At 37.7% G+C, this 25,398-nt stretch overlaps 1 protein-coding gene across 4 annotated transcripts in view; it reads left to right on the forward strand.

Annotated features, from left to right (window-relative positions):
• LOC131693348 (tubulin-specific chaperone cofactor E-like protein) overlaps positions 1–25,398 on the forward strand; it is a 150,260-nt gene that overhangs the window by 103,250 nt on the left and 21,612 nt on the right. For all 4 annotated transcript variants that reach the window (XM_058981099.1, XM_058981100.1, XM_058981101.1 and 1 more), the window contains 3 exons: positions 18,463–18,562; positions 18,636–18,820; positions 19,011–19,142. In XM_058981099.1, coding sequence (XP_058837082.1) covers positions 18,463–18,562; positions 18,636–18,820; positions 19,011–19,142 — 417 coding nt within the window. The remainder of the gene's footprint in view (positions 1–18,462; positions 18,563–18,635; positions 18,821–19,010; positions 19,143–25,398) is intronic.

Here is a 25,398-nt window from a genome sequence, read left to right on the forward strand (position 1 = left end):
TGGAGGGTCTAAAATATGCTAGTCGTGCACGGAGAATTTTGAGTTTTGCCCTTACTGTGTTATGTGAATCTCTGACACAGTGGACCATTATTTTCTTCGTGAATAGTGGGAATCAAATGATCGTGTCCCATTTAAACCTGATATGGGTACCGCAAACTGGGGTGGCTTTGATCGTTGAGGTGACTTTGATCACTCAAAACTTTTTTCGTAGATTGCTTATTTAATCTGAACCCAAGCAACCAAAAGTTCGTATAAGGGAGCTGCATAAGCTTCTCGTTTTAAGTAATTTTGCGATAGTTTTATGTTCTAATAGAGGCTTAAGCAGCTTTCAAGATTCATTCAAGCTTAAGCAGCTTGAAAGTTCGTCAAGAACTTTATGTGAACTTTAAAGCGTGCTTTTTAAGTATTATCCGAACTTCTGGTTGCTTGGGAATAGTCTACCCAATAATTTAAATTTGAAATGAGTTGTACTCTAAACTTAAAAAATACTAATTAGATACACTTTTTGAGTATAGTGTTAAATTTTTGGGAATAGAACCTACAAAAACCGAAATTTTATTTTACCTAATTTTGGGGTTTCTTCGTAAATTGTCTATTTTTTATACAACAAATAAGTCCTAGATTTTAGCAAGAGTAATAAAATCCGAGCGAGTTTTTATTTTTCTTTAAAGTCGGATGTGCCAAATTGGTTTTTAAAAGCTTGCTTATTTTAAAAGCATTTTCTTGTGAAACTAGTTCGCAATTATTTTAAACTATTTCAAGATTAAATATGCAATATTTCTTTTATATTCAATACTCCAACGTGTTAAAATGGATGAAACTCTATGATAATTGATGAACCACTCAAATAAAACAAATTTAACAGTTGAAATGTTTTCAGATTATTTTGTTCTTGTCGGACTCGAATTATACGAATTTTGTTTACTCAAATTTTACTGTATATGGAAATACTTTGTACAATACCAATTAACAGCTATACAACAATGGATATCTTTTCAGAATTAGTTTAAACAAACATTTGAATGGAAAACATTGACATCAAGAACTTAATGTGTGTGAACATGCAGGCTTTCAATGTCACCCCGAAATTCAAAAACGGACTTCGAATTGAAATATTTTTTGCAAAAATAATAGTAGGCGAACAAATTCAGATAAAGCCATCCAATTAGGAAATCCATTAGACGTTCGTTTGACAATTCAGCGGTGGGTTCTGTCAACAAGTCTACTCCTGCGAACAGACAAACGCGTCCGACAAACGTCTTTCGTTAGTCCGATTCGTTTGATGTTGGATCGAATCAACGACATTGTCGGACGTCGCATCCCTCGGAGTAACGTCAGAAGAAGTAAACTAGAAATAATCAGCTGATCAGAAACGTCTCATGGATTGCCTAATATTGTTCCTCATACATCAGTACATGGTTTAAAAATACTAAACTAGAAAAAAATGTGTTGCGTCTAAAACTATGTGCTGATTACTTCGAAAATTGATCAATGTCACCCCGGTTCACGGTACATGCGTTTACATCCCAACTTGCTTAGTATCCTAGTTGTTGTGCATTATATGTTGGAAATGAAATGTGCATTTTTCTAATCAACAATGGTTAGAATAGCACAAATCATACTTCAGCATAAACGTACAGCAACTATCAATCTGTCTCGACTTACGCAGGAGGGTAAAGTTTCCATAGCATTTATTTAAGAACCATACTTCCATAAAGGAAACTTCTATATTGGAAATTTACTTAGCACTTCATTGCTTACAACAAGACGAGCATGACTAACCCACGTGAAATGCCTCATGCTTGCATTCTTGTAAATAAGGCTATTGACGCGTGTCTCATATATATATATATATATATATATATATATATATATATATATATATATATATATATATATATATATATATATATATATATATATATATATATATATATATATATATATATATATATATATATATATATATATATATATATATATATATATATATATATATATATATATATATATATATATATATATATATATATATATATATATATATATATATATTGTTCAGCATACCTACCGTATAACAAGTCATCTTCTTCGGATGATTTTAAAAGCGCTGTATCATATTGTAGCAGAAATGGGTTTCCACCCATTATCGGCAGTGATGCAAACGCTCATCACATCATTTTGAGCAACTCAGACATCAATCTGAGAGGCTCTGAACTGATGGAGTACATAAGTAGTACAAATCTACATATTCTGAATGTGGGAAACCGTCGAACTTTTGCGAGGTCTATGAGAGAGGAGGTGTTTGACATAACGCTTTGCTCTGAAAGAGTTTCGCAAGAGCTGGGCAATTGGCAGGATCCAAATGAAACTGAACCGTCTCTATCCGATGATTAATGTATATTATCGTAATATCGTAATCCTAAACCTGCAAACTGGGACCTCTTTTTGGAAAACCTGGCAGCTAAATTTTATGGATATTTTTCAACAAATAGTCAACTAGACAACTGGAATGACGTCGTGGATACGACAAACTCATTCATAGTAGCATCCTACAAAGAAGCTTGTCCCCCTTCGTACTGTTAAATCGACTAGGGGAACTTCTTGGTGAAGGGCTGGGCTTGCAAGAATGAAGAAGGATATGAGCTCGGAATCGGCATCAGCGTGATGACTCTAGGGCTTTCAGGTCAGCTCGTAGTGCATATAAAAATATCTTAGATCCGCAGAGCAGGCTGGCTGCAAATACCTATGCATTAATGTCTCCGAACGAGGCTGGCAGGTTAAATAAAATGCTCTGAAAATTGAAAGATTTGTCGATGAACGACTTAAAAACCAGAGATGGTGATAATGTCACGAACGTAAAAGATGTTCTTAATTGTCTCTTCGACCCACTCTTTCCAAGTTGAATCGATTTGGAGTTGAAAAATGTTCACCGATCACATTCTGGTGAATAGGACTCATGGGCGTTAGCGCGCACATTGGTTACCACTGAATCGGTCAAGTGGGCAGTTGACAGCTTTGCTTATACAAATCGTCTGTAAAAAATATACCGGGTATATCCCGAAAGCATGGCGAGAAATAACTGTTAGATTTATTCCTAAATAGAGTTTTAGACCTATTAGCTTAAGTTATTTTTTCTAATAGTTTTGTAATGGATTATCAATCATCACATCAGGAACGTTAGTTTAGTTGAATATCCAGTGCACAAAATGCAACATGCATATCAGTGTGGGAAATTCACGATCACTCTGTGCTTCACGATGTTGTTTACAACACTGAAATGCTTTTGACCTGGCCCGTGCGCAGAAAATGCTCATGGGGAGGGTTTTGATTTTTCTACGTTTCTTTTAAAAGAAAGGATAATCTTTGACGATTTTTTATGAGACCTGGAAGGCCGAGTACAGATTCGCTGGTTGGACACTTTTTAACTGGACCGCTTTTTAGTTGGAACTCCGCTAGTTGGACCATTGTCCAACTAAAAAGCATCTGAATGTCAAAATGTTATGTCAAATTTACTTTGACAATCAATCCGACAATTATTAGAGATGTGAATAGATGCAATTGCACTACTAACGTTTCCTTTGGAGAGTTTTTGACATCTGTCAGTCGGTCCAACTAACGAATCAAATTCGTTAGTTGAACAGAGGTGTGACCCAACCAGCGAATTACGACTGTATTGTGTACAAATCGACTTAGCTCAACAAATTAGGTAAATGTCTATTATCGAGAAGGAATGGAATTGGTTAGCGGTAGTGTCTGATTGGTTTGAAGTAGTTAATCCTACCGACTAAACAACCTCCTGTATCTTGCCATCCTCATCCATCCGGGGCCACCGTTAAACCGTATAAACATTGTTCCTAAAATCGTGAATAAAGTACCATGAATTCTGTAATATTCACGTTTTTACGTTTACGTTTTTACTATGAACAAAAATCATATGTTTTATAATTATGTTCAATTTCGCTTTAGTGACGCCCTCATAACGCGGAAATAGTGGAAATATTTGTTTTTGTTTTGTGAAATTCAGTAACGGTTTTCTTGTCATTACCAAATCGATTTTCTGTACGTGAACTAGTGCACAACATTATGATCATTAAACTCAGTTGACTCATGATATTATTCATAGATTTAGGCACATTGGTTCGCAAAATCAAAACATTGTGGATATTTTCTCGTGATCTATTTCACGAAACTCGGAATTTTATTCATGAATCCATTCAATCCTCATCGACTAATTCGTGATGCCTAATATATTAGTCACTTACCTTTCGTGCTCCTGAAACAGTTCACAATATCATGAAATATTATTCATGTATTCGAGAACTCGTTCATGATTCCTGGTCTAATAGTCACGACTGACCATGCGTACCCGTGAAATAAATCACAAAATTATAAAATGTTATTCATGTCGTGAACTAGTTCATTTTATCTAGTATAATAGTCACAAGTTACCATTCGTACTTGTGAAATAGTTCACAAATCCATCAAATATTATTCATGTAATCGTAAACAGTTTCATGATTCCTAATATATTGCTCACGATCCAATATCCGTGCTCGTGAAATGGTTCCCAAGTTCATTACATATTACTCATGTATTCGTGAACTGGTTCATGATTTCTAGTATAATGAAATTTTTACGTGAACTAATTTCACAAAATTTGGAGTATTGGAATCACTCTTGTTCCGTGCACTTTTCATGAAATATCTAGCTGCTAGCGACCAAGAATAGATACAAGCTGTAGATACAAAAAAACATATTAGGACCTCGAACATCGTTATTCATTTGATACGGTTCAGTGTGATGTCTGGATAGAAAGCGAAAACTGCGCTGAGCGCACAAATCGTGTTCGTGATATAGTTTACAGAACAAGATACCGCGAACTAGTCGCACTATTATGATCCAGTTCACCTTATCACGTTACAATGAGTAAAAACCCAAAAGTAACAAAAAAATAACAGATCGCGCCAAGGCGAAAAGAAATTACGAATACCACGATGAAACTGCTGATATCATGTCACATTACTCCACGTGTCAAATTTGAAAGTAAGCTCTAGAATAAAATATCACGATAAGATAAACAGAAATTACAAAAATCGTGACTAAGGTCCTGAAATTATAATCATAAATCACACAACTCGTGACAAAAATATCAAAAATTGTCACTAAGATCCTGAAATCATAAACATAAATGAAAATGAATCCCCACTCGTGACTAAAATATTACGACAACATGAACAGAAATTATGAAAACCATGACAAAGTTCCTGCAGTCATTGACATAAATCACATTACTCGTTAATGAAATATTCAAAATCGAGACTAAGATCCTGAAATTATGAGCATAAATATCTTTACTCATGACTGAAAACTCACGATAACATGAATAGGAATTACAAAAATCGCAACAAAGATCATGAAATCTTGAACATAGATCTAGCTACCCTGGCATAAAAATCGGATATTAAACTCATGAATAAAATAGCACGGTAACGTCATACGAAATCACAAAAATCGGGGATTAGCTCCGGAAATGATCAAAATCGCTTGACTGTTGGATGTGTATTCCTAAATTATGAACAAGACCCATAACAAAATCTGAACATGTCCAGCGAACAACAGTAACCCAACCAAACATTTGAATGTAACGCCATGTATATAGTCTAGACGATCTAGTTTTGTGGAAACACAAATTGTTTCATGGATACGTGGTTTATTACTCATAATTTCAATAACTTGGTCACGGTTTTCGTAAATCGTTCAGTTCACGAAATAGCAATCATTTTTTCATGGATTCATGATCGGATTTTTTCCGTGTAGGCACTGCTTCCGTGGGGATTGTACTCATGTTCTTTTTATATTGTGTTAATCGTTCATGTTTTTTTCCATTGATGCTTTTTCTTGTTTGCTGTCCAACCTTCTCGGTATATCTTCTCTGCTCAGATCTGCTGCAAATGTCGTCATCTGTTGAGACATGAATCGATAAAGAGATGTCGACCATAATTATTTACATTTCTTTACAACCACCTTCGCAGGGTTTCTTATCCTTCTTGGCGTTAGTCGTTCCTATTTATTTGCTAGCTGCTGCTGAGAATTTTTCGGCGGCGGTATTCCTCCCGATATCGATGACCATTTTCGCGGGCCATTTAGCTGTCAGTCACTCCGATGGAGAGATCATCGGCAATAAATAATAATAACGATATCTTGATTTTCTCTGACGTCATGCTTTTTCGTGAGGTTTCTTCCTTGGTTTTTTCAACGACTTGTTTCTAGAGTGACCGAACTCGAATGAAACGGCTCACTGTATAATTTCATCCCTGAACAGGAAGTTTATAATATTTTGAAAGTAATTCAAAACCCCCATGGGAGAGGTTTGAACCCCTAAAACCCTCCCCTTGCGCACGGGCCTGCTTTTGACAATGGGTCCTTCCAGTCCATTCGCGACGCGCGGTCATGGGGTATCTTCATATATCTCAGGTTGGATAAACGCAATACTTAGTAATTGCATTCTTTGCTCGTCACGGTGACAGGCTGAGATAAGGAAATAGAGTATTTGCAGTTGTCTTCCTGATGGAGGAACGTTTTATGCTGGTGTGTGCTGTCGTCAAATGAGAGTGGAACATTCTCACCCGCTAGGTAGATACTGTACTGTATTCCAAGCAGAAATATTCGTGATTATGCGCGGAGGACAATCGGCCCTTCAACAGAACTTGTCCAGCAAAGCTATGAACTTCTGCTCTGATAGTCTGCAATGAAGGCCCTTAGCTCAGACAAATTACGGTCCATGCATTTTCTGGTAAACCACAGAACACATCTTTATGAACAGGATTAAGTTAAGATAAAGGTCCCCGTCTACAAGGAGGGCGGTGCAATCGACGGAAGACTACATGATTTGTTTCCTGGTACACCTGACGGCGTTATCCGTAGATTCATGTCGCAAGACGATGAAGTTGTCTCCGATAAAGACGTGTTCAGGAATTTGTTCCCCATTTCCTACGCTGTTCGGGGTTGTGAGAATGCGGATAGAACACTCCATTCCTTTCTTCGTGACCCTGGAAAATGGAACCAACTGGCACATATAACCAACAAACTGTTACGTTTCAATTCTACGAACAACTATGGAAAACAGTGGTATAAAATTTTTGTTGCCCATTTCTGCTGCATTAACCGCAACCAGGATTAAGTTTCAACGCCTTATTCATTCTTTAATCTGCATCTTGACTGAAGTTCAAAGCAGAGTTTAAAGCCTTCAGCTCGGAGGCAATATTAATGCATTCACCTATCAAAACATTCATATGTTATATATGAGCTCTGTGGAATTAAAAGCAGAAGGTGGCATCTGTTACATTTTCGAGAAAAAGTGAATTGTGTAATCTATGAAGTTGAATTTGAATCGAAAATAACTGAATGAACGCGCTGCTTCAAACGATCTAAGGACAAGGCAAACAACTGCAATATTCCCTCCAGCGCGGCGGGCATACATTGAATTTTGCCATAACCAAAAAAAAAATCTCGACTTCAACTCCGAAAGCTAAAACGTAAGCAGTGGTCCAACCCGCAACGACAGCTAAACCAGAATCTTATATTGAATCATCAACGATTACATCCAGTACTTTTATAGCAACAAATAGCACCGCCCAACAAGATGCAAATGGTAGATAAATATTCATCAAATTGCATCATGAAAAAAACGCTACACAAAACAACACATCGGGATGTTTTCTCTTGAAAATGTGGGAAGAAGTAGTTTGGAAAGTATTTATTACACTGTATTTTTATCGCTGTCAGAACGACGCTGAATCCCTCTGAATAAAGACTCGTCACGTCAATCGTTTGTTTACCATTTATCTGACAGTGTCATTCCAATCGAGCACGAAACCTGTCAGTGTCATTCTAATCGAGCAGAAGACTTGTCAAATGTTGCAATCTGATTAATGAATTTTGGAAACTATTGTGACAGTGAGTTAAAATATTTGGAATAAATTTCTGAACCGAATCTCTAAGGCAAGATAAAACATATAACTTTTATCATTACGGTGCCTACTAAAAGCTGCTCAGAAATCAAGTCGTGTGCGTGAGTTGAGCGGTAGTGGACATGCTTTTGCTTACGTCCTCAGAATAAAGTCGATTTTAGGTGAAACCGTCGCGAATGAACATGTAACATGTGAAGTGTTTTTTGTCTAGTCTAGCGATGTAGCTCCCTCTTAGTTATGCGAGTGATACGAAAATTCGGCTAAAACAAACCTAGTTAAGGTGAAGATATGTGGAAGCCACGTTGCTAGGCACCGACTCGCTTGTTTACATTAAGAAAAACTGAAATTTGAAGTGAAAATTCAAACGCACAAATGAGAGTTTTCGAGCATTTTCCTTTGGCCATCTGCATATTGGCAGAAAATTTGAAGTTTTGTTAGTAAACGATTAAAGTTTCGCGAGTGTTTTTGCAGTGGTGTGGGAATAAAGTGCATTTGAAAAAGTGCAATGAAAAAGAGAAGAAGAAAAATAAGAGTGTTTCGAAAAGAAACCCCAAGTGAAGAGGGATGATATTTTCGCACAAAATAAGAGCTACAGATGGCATTCCGTCAAAAACTCGGATTGATTGTATAGGAAAATGTTCTAGCTTCCTTAAGTAGCAGTTTCGTGGCACACCAGCAAGGTTAGTGTGTTGAAAAACGTATTTTTATATTTGCTCATGTCAGATACATGGTTAGGCAAGGGAGAGGGGTGTGTGCGGCGTAGCAGCTGTGTTGTGGCTCGCATGTATAATGTCCTTAAGTGGTTTTGATTCTCATTTTCAGCGTCGCAATCACTGTAGCGGAGAATTTGTGTTAGTGCAAAGTAAAAGGAGATAGGAAAGCATATGCCCAGTAAGGGCATGATGGCTCATACAGTGCAAATGTATATGTTTCATTGTATTGGTGGAAGCAAAACACTCAGAAATCATCAACGTAGCAGCGGATATATATCAGGGAGTACCATACATTACATATATTTCGTTTTTAAGTATCACTATCCATACAACATTTGAATACGCATTGTAGACAATGGTTATACAAAAAGAAAATTGAAAGTATAACTGTAATGTGTGTCATTTTTAAAAGCTTTCAGCATCTGACGCAACCGCAAGCTCATGATGATATGTAGTGGTGATAGTATTTCATATCGTGTCGCTAAGACAGCTTTTAGCAGTAACGTACTTGCATGCAAGTTCTCAAATTATAGTGCTTTCCAGTGACAAATCGACATATAGGCGGCGGTACAGTCAAAATAATCATGTTCGATAGATTAATGAAACGCAGGCTGTGCAAAACAATTTAGAGTTTTGTATTAAAAAGCCTATGACATTTTAGGCGACATTTTGGCACTTTCTAGTTTCACGAGAGGTTTAGCGGAATATGTTCATATAATCTCAGTAAGGGCCTTTTTGTCACATTTTCCAGTTCCACTATCGATTGTGTCTGCGAGGGATGCACATGTTTTACAGCACTAGTTGTGTACTTATGTGTACAAATATCTGGAATTATTTTATGTATTGCTTTTCTCAATTATACTATTAATATAAAAATATTCTTAAAATTTATATATGTATATTTCGTTTAAACAGTAATATAAAAGGACCGAGACAATTCAGGAGTTGAAGAACAAAGGGTAAAATTGAAGCAAGGGTTGTCAGTATTGCAGAGTGTAAAGGTGTATACACATAACCTTTATTTTATTTTCTTTAGATGGTTTACATATTTTTTAATTTGCCATGTTCTTAGGTATTCATTACATATATTTCAATATACTGTGATAACCATGTGTTAGATTCATAATTTCGTACAGTAAATACTAAATTAAATGATCTTTTGCATCCAGGAGCTAAATTTCATCCGCATTATATTCGATAAATTCGGTTCCCTAAACCTACTTTAGTGTCAGGTTTAGGGAACCGAGAGCTGAAAACGACGGCCTAAACAGCAGTAGTATATTGTATTATTAATATTTCGTACATTTTTCCTTTTATTTTGTTCAGCATAGTTATTTTTTCAGCATAATGATTATTATTATTAATATATTGTCATTTCCTCATGATCATGATATCTTTTCACGAATTGATACAACTATAACCTACATTTTTTTCAGTTGAAGCGGCATAATCCTACAACTCAATATAGATGAATATCATATTTAAACAATACATTATATTTTATACATAGATACAAGAAAAACTTGTTCATATTATTTTGTATTGTATTGTATATTATATAATATTGAATAATATTATGTTGTATTATATTATATTATATTATATTATATTATATTATATTATATTATATTATATTATATTATATTATATTATATTATATTATATTATATTATATTATATTATATTATATTATATTATATTATATTATATTATATTATATTATATTATATTATATTATATTATATTATATTATATTATATTATATTATATTATATTATATTATATTATATTATATTATATTATATTATATTATATTATATTATATTATATTATATTATATTATATTATATTATATTATATTATATTATATTATATTATATTATATTATATTATATTATATTATATTATATTATATTATATTATATTATATTATATTATATTATATTATATTATATTATATTATATTATATTATATTATATTACTATTTTGTTAGCCTCACTTGAAAATCCGTTTGATGGTTGTTAGTAGACACACCTAACAATATTCGAGTATATCCTTGATTGAGCAAATCTTTTTTATGTTATAGATGTGAAACATGCAAAATAAAATTGAAATTTGAATTGGACGACCCGATTTTAGGTAATGAGCCAAGCTTTTCAATGTCTACACTTCATCAGTCGTAAATACACCAGGAGATTAATAAAAACGGGTCTTTACTATAATTGTATCATTTATTTCCAGGAACATATGGATTCTCTATCATAACAATATTATCCCTTTGATTTCATTACTCATTATATGCACTATATTGTTTTATATTGCTCATTTACATAATTAAATTCATGGTATACGTTATATTAATTGCATGTTGTTATATGATATTTATTTTGATTCATAATTTCCATTATATACATTATCCTGATAACATGTAATGCTATAAACACACTATAACAATTGAATACTGGGAAGGGATGGGAGCAACAGGGTATCATACGAATTGAGGACTGGACGAGGGAACGTGGATAGCCAGCTCAAGTCAATTGAAGGAAACTTGTTTTCTTCAGAAGGTCTTATATGAGTTTGACGCACCCTTCTCAAAACAAACCATCAGGTGGGTAAAGCATGTATAGCGAAATTGTTTACCTTTTGACTGGAATATTATTGTTGGAAGGGACTCTTTTCCTCCTTTTCCCCCTGCGGGGTTTGCGTAAGTGTCTCTGCTTACGGGCCCGTCCAACCCTTTTTGATTGCCCTTTAGTAACAGCAATAATGTGAAGGTTTCACGATAAACTATTTCGGAGCTACTGTAAGTCTACCCGCATTCACTGGAAAAACCTTGAGCTGATGGTGGCTTCAAATCACATCACACATCACGGTGCCTACTAAAAGCTGCTTTAACCATTCCAGCTATCCGTTATGATGTATCATACATGCCGAACCCAAATCGAAGAATTAACCCTTTATAAGGCCCAGAGTTTGGGGCTAGTAATGAATGTTATATCAATAGAAACACGGTTCTGTCGCTTAGTTTAGAATATTTTTACATTTATTTTGTAATAAAAACTGTTTTGAAAATATAGTGCTACCACCCGTTAGAAAACGTCAGTCTTTGTAATGTTTGATGTTTTTCCAACGATATTGGTGCAAACAAGGATGCAAAATGCCTACCTTTTCTGCGGCTGTAATTTTCCTGCCTACATTCTCATTTCTCTTTCTACGCTGCTGTCGTTCGCTATTGCAGGACGCCCAGCGCTGTACGGCAGTCTGTAAGCAAAGCAGTAACATGACAAAAAATACTGCCGCCAGTACAGCCACCAGACGCGAGCGGTACAGCTTCTCTTTCCCTATTTTACACTTTTTAATATTTTTAATCTAATTAATATTTTCAATCACAAACGACGACAACGAATGCTGTTCGTTTACGCCACGACCGGCATCAACGCTTTCGTGTGCGGGCCTCTCCCTTTGACTACGCAGAGAAAAGTGTACAAAGCGAGAGAGCTGTAGTGATACGTCGCTGTAGCGGCAGTGGCGTAATAAGAATTTTTTTCGAGGGGGGGGGGGTATGAAATTTGTTTTGTATATATATGAAAAAATGTTCAAAAACATTCTGAGTAGGAAAAAATGTTCAAAAACCAACAACTCAGGGAACGGGTTTGGGTAGTCAAGGTAGGAAAGCTAGCTGTTGGTATAGAATAAATGCTCCTCCCCTACGAGGACAATCTGGGCGGCAAACTTCAGACTGTCTAATTTACTGAGCCCTTCAGTTACCTTGTGCCATTCAGTACCACTTCTTCGTTGAGCTTCCGACTGGTTCGCGAACTACTCGGTCTAGTCCCCGACGATAGATCTAGCCTACTCCGACGAAAAGTACTCCGGTGAGAGAATTTCGAGCCAACCAGCCAGGTGCTGCGGTCAGTTCGGCGATTCCGGTAGAGTAGGGCATCCAGTTTGCTGGAGCCCCGGCGCGACTGGTGGTGTATCGTCGCGGTCTACGCGGTCTCGTTCCCGACAGTGAATCTGATTGTAAGCTGACGGAGAGGTCCCAGACGAAAGAAGTTCTCCCGATACCGATTCTTATTTGGTTTCAGTACCACAACTTCTTAAGCCCTTTGACTCTGTAACCGGTGCCATTTAGCACCGCAACTCCTTTAAGCCATTTAGTTCTCTTCTTGGGCCATTTAGCACTACTTCCTTGATGGTCCATTCAGTCCTCGACTTGTTCGCGAACAACTTGGTCTAGTCCCCGACGATGGACCTGACCTACTCTGACAGAGAATTCCCCGGCGAGAGAAGTTCTCCCGAGATCGAGCTAATCAGCTAGGTGCCGAGGTCAGTTCGGCGATTCTGGTGAAGCATGGTATCCGATGCACTGGTGCGCCGATGACCCGCGACTAGTGGTGTCTCGTTGCTGTCTACTCTGTCTAGTCCCCAGCGGTGAATCTAGCTTACGCTAACGGAGAGTTCTCTGGCGAAAAAAGTTTTCCCAATATAGATTCTTCTTTGGTTTTCGTTATTTTTCTATCGGAACAACTGGTGGGGTGCCGTGGTCGGTCTGGCGAATCCGCATGGACCGTGACGTCCGGTTCGCTGGCGTTTCGACGACTCATACTCGCTGCTCTGTTGCAGTCTATTCGACTAGTCCTCGGCAGTGGATCTAGCTTATACCTGCGGAGAGTTCCCTGGCGGTGATTGCTCTCCCGAAACCGTTGTTCGATGTCCATTCCGCTGTATGACGGTCATGATCTACATCAGCGGTTCTCAACCTTTTTCGTACCACGGACCCCTTAGATATCACACTGGGTTGCTGCGGACCCCCACAGATAAACATCAATTTTATATGCTATCAATATATTATTTTCAATTTGTTAGGAAACAAGATTTGAAATTTCAATATGCACTCGGAAAATATATTTTTCTTCGCGGCCCCCTAGGGGCCCGCGGACCCCAGGTTGAGAATCACTGATCTACATAATATCTCTGTTTACTGCGTTCCACGTCTCTACGTCGCTTGTCATTCTTTAGGCTACATTATCCGGGTTGATGTCCGGTCCTCCCGTTTTAAGTAGCTCTCTGCACGTCACTGCAAACCTCGGACATTCAAAGACTCTCCTCGGACATTCAAAGATTTCAAACCTCGGACATTCAAAGACGCTCCAGGCACAGTGTTGACGTTGCGTACCCACACCGATGAAGATACTCCTTAAGCAGTCGTGGCTCAGTAGGAGCTGTTTCAGGTGGAAGGTTATCTCTCCGTGCTTTCTATTGGCCCACGTCGACAGGTTTGGATGAGCCGGTAGGTCCAATTTCCTTTCTCCGTATTATCCAATTCCTGCTGCTACGTCACCATCGAATCGATACACATCATCTTCCCCATGTTTGTGACGTTTCATTGATTGTAGCACTTGATATCCTCCGTCAGGGTAATGCAGATGGGGATCATCTCGGCGTCAAGGCATACTGCCTCCGGTACGCAATGGCAACTCGTACGACCAGCAGTCTAAGCGTCCTGTTCAGCTTTTCGCAGTTTCACTTGGTTTTCAGCGCCGCACCCCAAGCAGGAGCCCCATATCGCACTATCGATGACGAAACACTAGATGAAGACCCGACATTTCGCATGTGTAATCAACGCGGTTGTTTAAGCTCAATCAGTCGTCGATTATCACTCCCAATTGCTTCAGTGCACGCTTCGATGCATTCACATGCCCTTCGATGGTGATCTGTATCCGCTGAACCACTTTGCAGTTGCTGTCCAACAACAAATCCGTCTTGTAGTGAGCTATTTGTAACTTGACCCGTTCATTCAGCTCTCGATCGCATCTATTGTCTCCGTCACCGATACCTCAATTTCTTCAAGTGTCTCACCGTTATTGACACATCGTCCATGAAACCAACGATTTTCACTTTCCTGGGCAGCCGCAGTGTTAAGACCCCACACTGATTGAATATATTCGTAAATCGCTAGGAATTAATTTCGCACAAACAACTTTCATAAAATATACGAATTTTTCGTGCATATCATGGATCGTTCGTAGTTCTATCGAAACAGTTTTATTTTTATTACGAGTTTTTCGTTAAAATCACGAAATGACTTTCGCTGGCTTATTACGAAACAGTTTCATTCAGCAAACGAGTCGTTCGCTGTTATATACGAATATCTTTATAATATTTACGACCACCATTCGTCAAACCGTCCACGTCAAAAGAGCAATATGGAGCCATTGTTGCTATTCGTCAGATAATTGTTGTTGTCTGACTATTTAGTAGTCGTATCCGTGTCCGCCGGTTGCAGGAAGATTTCCTGAACCTCTTTCGCTTCCAGTTGATTCAGAATCTGGAGCAGTACAGAATCAGTTGAGCCGTCGCGAACTGCTCGTTGATTTTGTATGATTTTGTATGAACATCGATCCTAAAAGATCGAATGCGACCAAGGAAATCGTTTGTAATATACATGAACGTTTATTAAAATAAACGAAACATTTCGTTCCTTTCACGAAAAATAATGTCGATAACTTTCGTGCAATGTAAACTAAATAAATAAAATTTACGAAAACTTTCGTTCATCAAGCGACCATTTCTTCGTACCACAATAATATCGATTTGGCCACATCGATTTTTTTAAATTAAAAAAAACGATGTTGTCAAACTTCCATCCCAAAAGATCGACTGAAAACAAAAAGAGGCTAATAAATATGAAAACTTTTCTAATATAAACGAAAAGATTTCGTGCGACCAACGAAATCGTTCGTAATATACACAAACGTTTATTAAAATAAACAAAACATTTCATTTCATTCACGAAAAATAATGTCGTTGTTAACTATAACATTCGTGCAGTGTATATTAAATGTGTAAAATTTACGAAAGCTTTCGTTCACCATACGGCCATTCTTGTACATGAAATGAACGAAACTTGCTATTTACAATGCAATTCGTGCATTGCATGATTCATTATATTCGCGAATTAAATTAAAATTAAATTAAAATTAAATTAAAATTAAATTAAAATTAAATTAAAATTAAATTAAAATTAAATTAAAATTAAATTAAAATTAAATTAAAATTAAATTAAAATTAAATTAAAAAAAACGATGTTGTCAAACTTCCATCCCAAAAGATCGACTGAAAACAAAAAGAGGCTAATAAATATGAAAACTTTTCTAATATAAACGAAAAGATTTCGTGCGACCAACGAAATCGTTTGTAATATACACAAACGTTTATTAAAATAAACAAAACATTTCATTTCATTCACGAAAAATAATGTCGTTGTTAACTATAACATTCGTGCAGTGTATATTAAATGTGTAAAATTTACGAAAGCTTTCGTTCACCATACGGCCATTCTTGTTCATGAAATGAACGAAACTTGCTATTTACAATGCAATTCGTGCATTGCATGATTCATTATATTCGCGAATTTATATTATCAGTGCATCGTACATCCCATTCCAAAGTGTTGGACAGAGAATGGAGCCCTGAGTAACACCCGCTGCGACTCGCATTGCCTTCTGGCCTTTTGTTCGTCTGGTACAGCAGTGCTACTCTGGAAGTAGCTCTTCAGGATCTGGCTCATTCTTTTATGCCACGCTGCGGCATTGGTCTATTCGAGGCTGGATGGCCCGGTGACTTCCCTGACTTTGGCAGCAACATCAGTTTCTGTGCCTTCCTCATTTCGGGTATTACCATCGTCTAAAGACTTCAGCAGTAGCATCCTGAACATGTCCGGATATGCCAGGATCACAGCTTTCAGCGCCACGGTTGGTATTCCATCCGGACCAGGGATTTTCTTTGATTTTAGTCGCGTCGATGTGACTAAAATCAAAGAAAACCCCTGGTCCGGATGGAATACCAACCGTGGCGCTGAAAGCTGTGATCCTGGCATATCCGGACATGTTCAGTCTTTGAGCGTCCCCAACCCCCCTCCTCCCCCTCCCGCTACTATGTCACTGTGTAGTGGGCTGTACGGCTTGTGCAAATGTAAATAAACCGAAAAAATGTAGTTTACCGGTACCTTTGGCATCCCTGGGTGCAAATATAAAGATATATCGAGCTGAATCAGAAATTCAAAAAGAAATTAAGGTGGTTTACTGGTTTTTACCTGATTAACAGTAAATAACCCCTGGATTCTGAGGATAAGTTGAATAATGAGACCACAGATTACAGACGTTCTTTTATTAATTTTATTTTTTTCTTTGCAATTTTTACCACTCATTAACCAAATTTTCAGATTAAAAATTGTTGTTTTTACAAATTTGCATCATCAACTTATAAGATCTAGAATATTTTTTTCAAAATCTAGCTAATTTTATTATCCAAAAGGAAATCGTCACCAATCTGACACTTTTCATTGTATCTCAATAAGAAGTAATAAGAAGAGTTGCCAGACTTTTAACAAGTAGATTTCATAAGATTGGAGCACTTCTCACTTCATATTCCTACGTTTTTAACGAAACGAAAAGTTGGCAATATAGTTGCCACTCTCTTATAAAGGGTTAAGCATCGTTAACACTATCTACCTTGTCTGGATGCTCGGACATTCCGGTATTACTGGAAATGAATGGGCTGACGAATTGGCCAGGGCAGGTCCAACTTCGTTGGTCATGAGCCCGCCCTTCCAATTTCGACAAGTTGGATAAGAGAAAAAATACGGTCCAGGGCGAGCATCGCAATTATTGGAGAAATCTGCAAATCTATCGCCGAATAAAGGCGTTTCTAGGACAACCGTGCCCAGTGATTTCGAAAAAAAAGAAACTCCGCTGCGGCATGCTGTCCAGGGTCTTAACCGGCCCCTGTAGACTCAATTATCACATGGCAACTATTCAGCGCGATGAGTCATTTGCATGTGATTTTTGTCAATCCGACTATGGAACATCATATCATCTGATATGCAGCTGCCCTGCAGAAGCGCAATTTAGATTTCGAGCCTTTCTTACATAGACGGCACCGTGTTCGGACGACTGAAGCTCAGAGACATACTAAAATTTATTATTCAATGTAGTAAAGAGCTTTAAGCTTATTTGTAGGCGGTTTGAACTACTCGTGAGTTTAACTTACCTGCTGTATACTTTTGTGCTGTTATTTTTACCACCCTTGCAATTCTACTTCCTCCTCCTTCTCCTTTCCACCCACTCAGGAAATGATGAAAAGACACGGCAAGGCACAAATCCCCGACTACATACGGGGAACGCGCCATTTGAGCCAATATATTCTGATTCCTGATACATCGCGATATTCTCGCATAAACAGCTCACAGGAAGCAATTGCGTGGCTGCGTCGAAGACTACCAACGACAATACGATTTTTGCCGTTATTCATATTAAAGATACCGCGAAGTCAAATAATTGAAAATTTGAATAATATTTGGCGCCCCAAATTTACGCCATGCAGTGCATGGTCTAGTTGAAGAATCAAGGTACGGTAGAAATGATGCGACACGGATTCAGATCTCCTCTAGGGGGAAAGTTTTTTTGCCTTTAAGTTGGCGCAGGGTGTACACTTTAAAAAAGATGGCAAAGGACACAGTTTAGTCCTCCTGGCAGATGGAGCTTAAGAATACAGAAACATGAATTTGAAACTGATTTAAAATTGAAACTAATTTAACATTTCTCAGCAAGTGGAATATTTCGGACGGGTTCCCTGGATGCGCCCATGGTTCGACGGCAAATATATTTGCATCTCGAATATCATAACTAAGCCAAGAATATACTAATGTTGCATAAAAAAATACACTAATTAATGTTTTCGTTAACGTTAATCTTATTCTGATTTGCAGGAATTTGACATTGTTAAACTTGAGTAATGCAAAAATCGATTCTTGGGACGATATCGATCGATTGACACGGTTCCCAGTCTTGAAAAATTTACGTGTACAGGTATGCTTAAATACAATGTGTGGACAGAATTTTCATTAACCGCTTCAATAATTAAAAAAAAACACAATTCTAGTGCTGGCCTTTGTGGGAAAAGTGTGATTCGACTGAACATGAGCGACGACAGTTACTGATTGCACGATTGCCAAAAATCGAAGTTCTTAACGGTGGAGACGTCATTGGTCCAGTAGAGCGAGAAGATGCCGAACGTTCCTTCATCCGGTATTATCTAGACAAACCAGAAAGTGATCGTCCCGAAAGGTTTGAACAATTATGATTATGCCGGACATGTTGATCTATAGTCTATTAAACTGACCAACTCTGACGAAAAAATCCGTACACTCTGCAGACTGTTTGCCTGAGCGATTTCGCTTCGTTGCGGTATGGTGTACGGATTTTTTCTTCAGAGTTGGTCAGCTTATCTATAGTATATCTAACACTTTCTTTGCAGATACTTTGATCTAATCGCTGTTCATGGAAAACTGGATCCACTTGTAAACATCGACCTCAGACCCGAAAGGAAGGTTAAAATCACATTCACGTATGGTGATTCTAGCGAAGAGCGAACAGTTGACGTCTATAGGTTAGTAAATACAAAGTATTCCTCAATCCGGTTAAACATACATATTATTAAATGAAGACAAAAAGCAGTCGAAGGGCTGGCATAGCGTAGATGGTAAATCGACTCACCTGGGTTCGATTCCCAACCTCGCGCATGGGGTTAGAAATTTTTCCAAAGAGATTTTTCTAACCCGAAAACAGGCGAATGACCATAAATTTAAAACCTATATAATCGAACAAAGCAGTCGATTTTAAAATCGCGTAATTAAATGGTAGAAATCTGAATAATACATCGTCTTGTAAAATGCATATTAATCACGATATGGCAAAAAGTAGGAGCAATTTCACTTTCGAGTCTCTTACTGGAACACTGGACTCATCAAATTATATTAAAATATGAGACGAGAAATGGTGAGAACATAAATATCATTTTATAATACCAACATATTTGGGAAATATAGCGCACTTCCAATTAACCTGGATTCCGTACTTTTGAAGTGCGAGTAATCAAACTAATGTTAAAAACGGCGAGCTGTCAAAACACATACATCTAGAGAAAATTTTCAATAGGACGTAAGTAACAATGAGAGATTCTCTTTGAGGTCTTTCTCTTCTGTTCATTACTCGGCCATTTCAACATTTACTGCTCTACTCCTTGCATAATATTGTAGTAAAAACCGTCGGCTTTCGATATGTACTGGAAAATTAGTACAAAGTGTTGTAATGACGTCGTAATTAACGAAAGAGAAAGTAAACAAAGAGAGGCTCTCAATGTTACTTACGCCCTTTTGAAAATTTTCTCTAGACATATATTTTGTTGTCTCATGCAATATTTTACTAAACTTTCTGCTCGATTATAACTGTCATATTCATTGAAATGTGCGGTTAATTGCGATTTTCGCATATACATATCAATGGATTTAGCAGATATTTTACAACTAAACGGTAGATAGTACTGGTTCTCAGATTTGTGTTTGTATTTAAAAATTTGTGTTCAACTGACAATAAGTCTTAATGATCAGTCTATTTTCAACCTTCAAAGGCATCGGTCACAATACTCAGTGTGCTCCTGCTTCTGTTCGAGCCAGTGCAAAGCGAATGCAAAAACAGTTACTTGTGCGCATTGTCTGAAGAACAAAGCATACCGTTATTTTTATACTATCGTGATCTATCAAGATGACTGAGTCTCATCAACAAAACGTGATTATTCGGCCTAACACACTAGCCATTGACTTCAGGTCTTTTCGCATAAGACCAAGTATTCGTGATGTGGAACATCTGCTGAAGGTGAAAATGCAGCTTCGGTTTTCGGAAGTCACCTGCATACAGCTTGAGCACGTCAGGCATGCGGTGCTGATAACCTTCAACAAATTCGCCCAGGCGAAAAGATTCATTTCGCTGAACAACCTAAAACACATGCTTGTTTGTGACAACGCTGAAATAAAGATCCCTGTATACTTGGATAATGGGAATATTGAAGTTAAATTACATGATTTATCTTCACTTACTTGCAAAGTGGCAATTAAAAGATTCATGTCGCATTTCGGAGCAGTGGAATCTATTACGGAGGATACATGGAGAAACTACTTCCCAGGTGTCCTTGTGGCGAGAATGCGGGTAGACCAACCCATTCCCTCCTACCTTACCCTGCAGTACAACACAGAAGGAGGTGATACCATTACACAGCGAACTCTTTGTACATATCAAGGACAAACTAATACGTGCCAGTTTTGTGAACAAACGGCACATTACGGACAACCCTGCCCAGAAACAGCTGGGGAAAGCTCATCTCTAGAAAGATATGTCAACACACAAGCTCCAATATCATTACCTGAACTACAAACGGTTGCCAAATTTGTGAAGATTTTTCAAGAACTAATGCCACCAGTGAAGAAGCTACCACCAAGGATGGAGTGTTCACATTCGTGACCCGCAAGGGCAAAAAGCCAGGAAGAACATCTGATCGCGAGTATCATGGCAATAATATAGATGATGATATGGACGTAAACAACAACGAGACAGACATGGATAACCCCGAAGTTGGCGAAAGAAGGCACAACTTCCCGACGCGAAAAAAGATCTCCGCTCGCAATAGCAAGTTGCGCGTACGGGATCTTGCAGGCTCAAAATAAAATTTATTGTTATTTTTATTTTTTACTTTTTGTAAATATATAAAAACCCATGGCTCCTCTAAGCTAACGCATTGAGCCGTGTCAAATAAACGAATAAAAAAAGTCCTAATCAACTAAACTAAAAAAAATTAAACTAATGTAACAGCAAACGGTGTCGAAATTGTGATGAATTACTATCGTAATATAAGTGCTTGGCAATCTCGTTGAAGCGACGAAGCATCGCTTAAATCGGACTATTGGCAGCGTAGTTAGTGTTACGCATTTCGATGTGTAGCAATGTTCGAGAGCGAAGTAGACGGTTTGGGGCGTAGAGGTTGATTTTTTTTATTCATTTCGTTTATTTGATAGGCACAAATGCGTTAACTTGGCGGTGCCAAATTCTTTTGTTTTTACATTTTAAAAATCTTAAAATTAGGAGGTTACAATGTTGAAATATTTTTTTGATAAAAGAGAAAAATTTTACAGCTATCTTAAGACTAGAAAAAAAATTCTATATACAAGAGAGGGGGCAAAGGATTTTTTTATGAAAAATTTTTAAACAAGGAATTCAATAGTAATAGTTTTTAGGAAAAAATTACAGTTATCTTAAAACAGGTGTTTTAAAACTAGGGATTCAATTCTATTTACACGATGGGGGACAATAGTTTTAACAAAGAGTAGAAATTACAACTATCTTAAAACTAGGAATACGGAATACAAATTTGATTTTTTATCGGAGGCTTATGCTTTTTTTTTTTTATTAAACCTTTATTTGACACGGCATTTGCAAAAGCTTTTTTACGCCGGGGTTTTTTTTACATAACATGTTACAAAAGTTCTTAAGACTAAGGCTTATGCTTGGTCATTTCCAAAATCGGTGTAGAAGTAGTTGTATCAAGGACAGGGGAGAGAAGGCGTAGATGGTGACCAGGAGAGAAGAGCAAAACTTGCAACTTTCGGGCAAACGGGAGATCAGCGAAACAAATTAGCGCCTCAGTCTAGTAGGTCGGATTGGCGGATGGTATTCTTCGGAGCCGCGGGGAATCCTTCAAAAGTCGTCGGACCTCGAGTCGCTCTCGGTTCAGTTTCCTTCTATGCAGGCGTAGTGGTAAGGGCGACGGCGGTTACATAGTGGCACTCTGGAGCTGATCGGTTCCACAAGGCAGGAGGAAACTTTTAAAAACGAGAAATAAAAGAGAGGGGCTAAATTGGGATATTTCGTCGCTGTTGTGCTATCTTATGACAAACGCCATTTTGGGGTAAACTGAGTTAGATATGCCACATTACTTGTCTAAAAATTCTCTACAAAGTGGCGTTTTCAGAATTTTGACATTCTGTTTGGTTACTGAGATGTAGCGAGAAACGTGCTGAGAAATTTTAAATTTTTTGCTTCAAATGACTGCGTCTGGAGATAGAATCAAATGTTCTTCATGTATAATATGTTTTTATATGTAAAACTATCTGAGAAACACAATGGCATAATCATTTTTAAAACAAAAATACACGAATTGTTAGAAAAATGCAATTTAAGTTTTAAACTGGAAATATAGCATATTTGGCAACACAGTAACCAAAAATAACTATTTTTTCTAGATTCCCTGACTCATTTCCTTCAAAATGCATTTCACCGATTGTTAATAGACCAAATGAAACCAAAGATATGAATTAAAGTTTATAATTAATGATTTTTTTCTATGGAAAATTTTCCATGTACGTTTATGACACGTCATATAAATTTTGTCATCAATACACACCTATGACACGTGTGAGTGCGACTTTTGTTTACATTTATAGTAAAAACTCGCAACATAGTCTACTGATCTTTGTAATATTTGAGAGATTAATGCAGAATAGATAGAAGCATGAATAGACCTTTCTCGTAAAAAAATTTTATATGCTAGAATGCTTCCTTTTTTATCCCCGATGCGTTACTGCATATTGCCGCGATGATTTGGTACCTCTAACTATTGAAAAAATCAAAAATTGTGCGAGCTGCTTATTTAACCCCATATTCTGAATACCTATCTTGCCTTGTTTCCCCGTATTTTTACACCATTTGGAAGAATTTCCTGTGGGGAATACTAAAACGATGCCAGATCTGCATATATATTACTAAATCTGCGAATTTTGCAGTTTCGCTGCAGATTTTTGCAGATTACGAATATTTAGCAGAACAAAGTCTAAGCCAGCTAATTTTACCCAGCCTTCAACGTTTCTGATCATTGAAAATATCAACACATTACATTTCTATGTCAAATTTATTGAATTTATTTTGCGGAAATTTGCAGACTTTTATATTTTTACTGCAAGCTATTGTTTAAATAGACCTGGCATCACTGATGATAAAATAATTCATTCATATACCTGTCAAAAACATAGAACACTACACGAAAGTGTATAACCTAACTATTCTGACAGTTCAGAGAGTTTGTTTACATGGACTTGCAAAATTTTTGATTCCACTTGGGTGAATATTTTCGATGCTCCTTGAAGAAAATCAACTCAAGAAGGATAAGGATTGGAACACTGGGAACCTGGTTCATACACTGACCAATCGACGCTGGATGGAAACCCCGTTGGCATATGCTGAATCACAAGATCAAGCTTTGGTTTATAAAACGATTGATTTTTGGATGATGAATAAGGATTTGTACACAGTTGTTTGTTCGATCATGGGATAAGTCCTAACAATATGACCCGATTGACAACTCATTTTAGGTTAAGTTTACCTGAACTTTATAGGTAACAAGTTCAACAATTTATTATTCGTGTTCAAGTTACATTGAAGCAAAAGTTTCACCGATTATCGCATTGTCGTTGATGTAGCCGGCAAGTGCAAAACAGTGCTCAGTACTGACGATAAGGAGTTTGAAGGATTGACGATAAGGAGTTTGAAGGATTGTACATTCCGGAAGAATATTGGGAAGGTGAAATTATTCACTTTTTCGGAAGGATAAGTCATTAGTATGTTGTGGATATAAATGTGTCGCCGGTGCCGTGTGTTATGGTAGTGCCGCTCGGAAACTGTTGGTCATCAGACTCCCCTTGTCGTACTGGTTATAGATGCGACGATTTTTCTCATCTGACAGCACTTTATATGCTTTGTAGATCTCCTCTAACCGTCGATACGATTCTTCTGGATTGTTATCTGGGTGCCATCGTAGCGCGTTTTTCGGGCGCCTTTTTGATTTTCGCACCGGTGGTGGTTCTGGTCACGACCGCTGCTAGCTTTCGAAAGATAATTCCTAGCTGCTGCTACCCTATCAATCTCTCTCTCTCTCTCTCTCTCTCTCTCTCTCTCTCTCGACTGAGGACTTCAATTTCGGTTGACTAAATAATGCAATGAAAATTGTACTTCCTGGGATTTAATCTAACGAGAGCAATTCATTGTGAGGAATTACGCTGCGTTCCGTTATTGCTTGCCTCTGTAGAGGATGTGTGTTTCTTCACTTCGGCTGTCAGCTCTTACTTTTTGGGTAATTTTGTTATCTTATTCTGCGGGATAAATCTATCTAAATCCGCTACGTTATACTATGGTCACGTTAAAAACACCTTGCTATTTAATCTTGTAGCATTGCTTGTAGCTCTCGAGAAGTCTTCTCGACGTCGCACTTACTATTGTGATCCAACTTGGTGCGAACGGTGTGGTTTCGTCGGAATTGCTCACTCGACAAGCTGTAGGTGCAAGGACTCTGTTACTAATGCCTGAGCGACTCGTTGAAACCTTCGCACAGGGTCAAATCGGCCTGTTCTTGTGCACAGGACCGGAACTGCGTGATCTTCCACGAGCATCGTCCTGCCGGAGCGTATTGCTGAACCAAAGCAGTCTGTGCTTCTGTGGCTGCCTCCTTCGAATCGGAACCGCTGAATATTCTGGTTAAGGGAATGTCCGACGGCAAACCGATTGCAGCAACACCACCTGGCGTACCTGATATTTTTGACTTTAATCCAAGTCCCTGGCTGGTGGCTGCCATTGACGTAGCAACAGCCGAGCGCGTCGCAGGCTGGACCATCGGTTGACTCGGTGCCGGACGGGACGAAACAGCTGCAACTGGAGCGGACCTAGAATGGGTTGTAATGGTCATCAATTACCAAAGATGGTCAAAATGTTTTGTGACTAACGTTGTGATTCAGCAAAAAAGCAAACCAAATGAAATTGATTGCAAC

The sequence above is a fragment of the Topomyia yanbarensis genome, chromosome 3 (assembly GCF_030247195.1).
Source record: "Topomyia yanbarensis strain Yona2022 chromosome 3, ASM3024719v1, whole genome shotgun sequence".
NCBI lineage: Eukaryota > Metazoa > Arthropoda > Insecta > Diptera > Culicidae > Topomyia > Topomyia yanbarensis.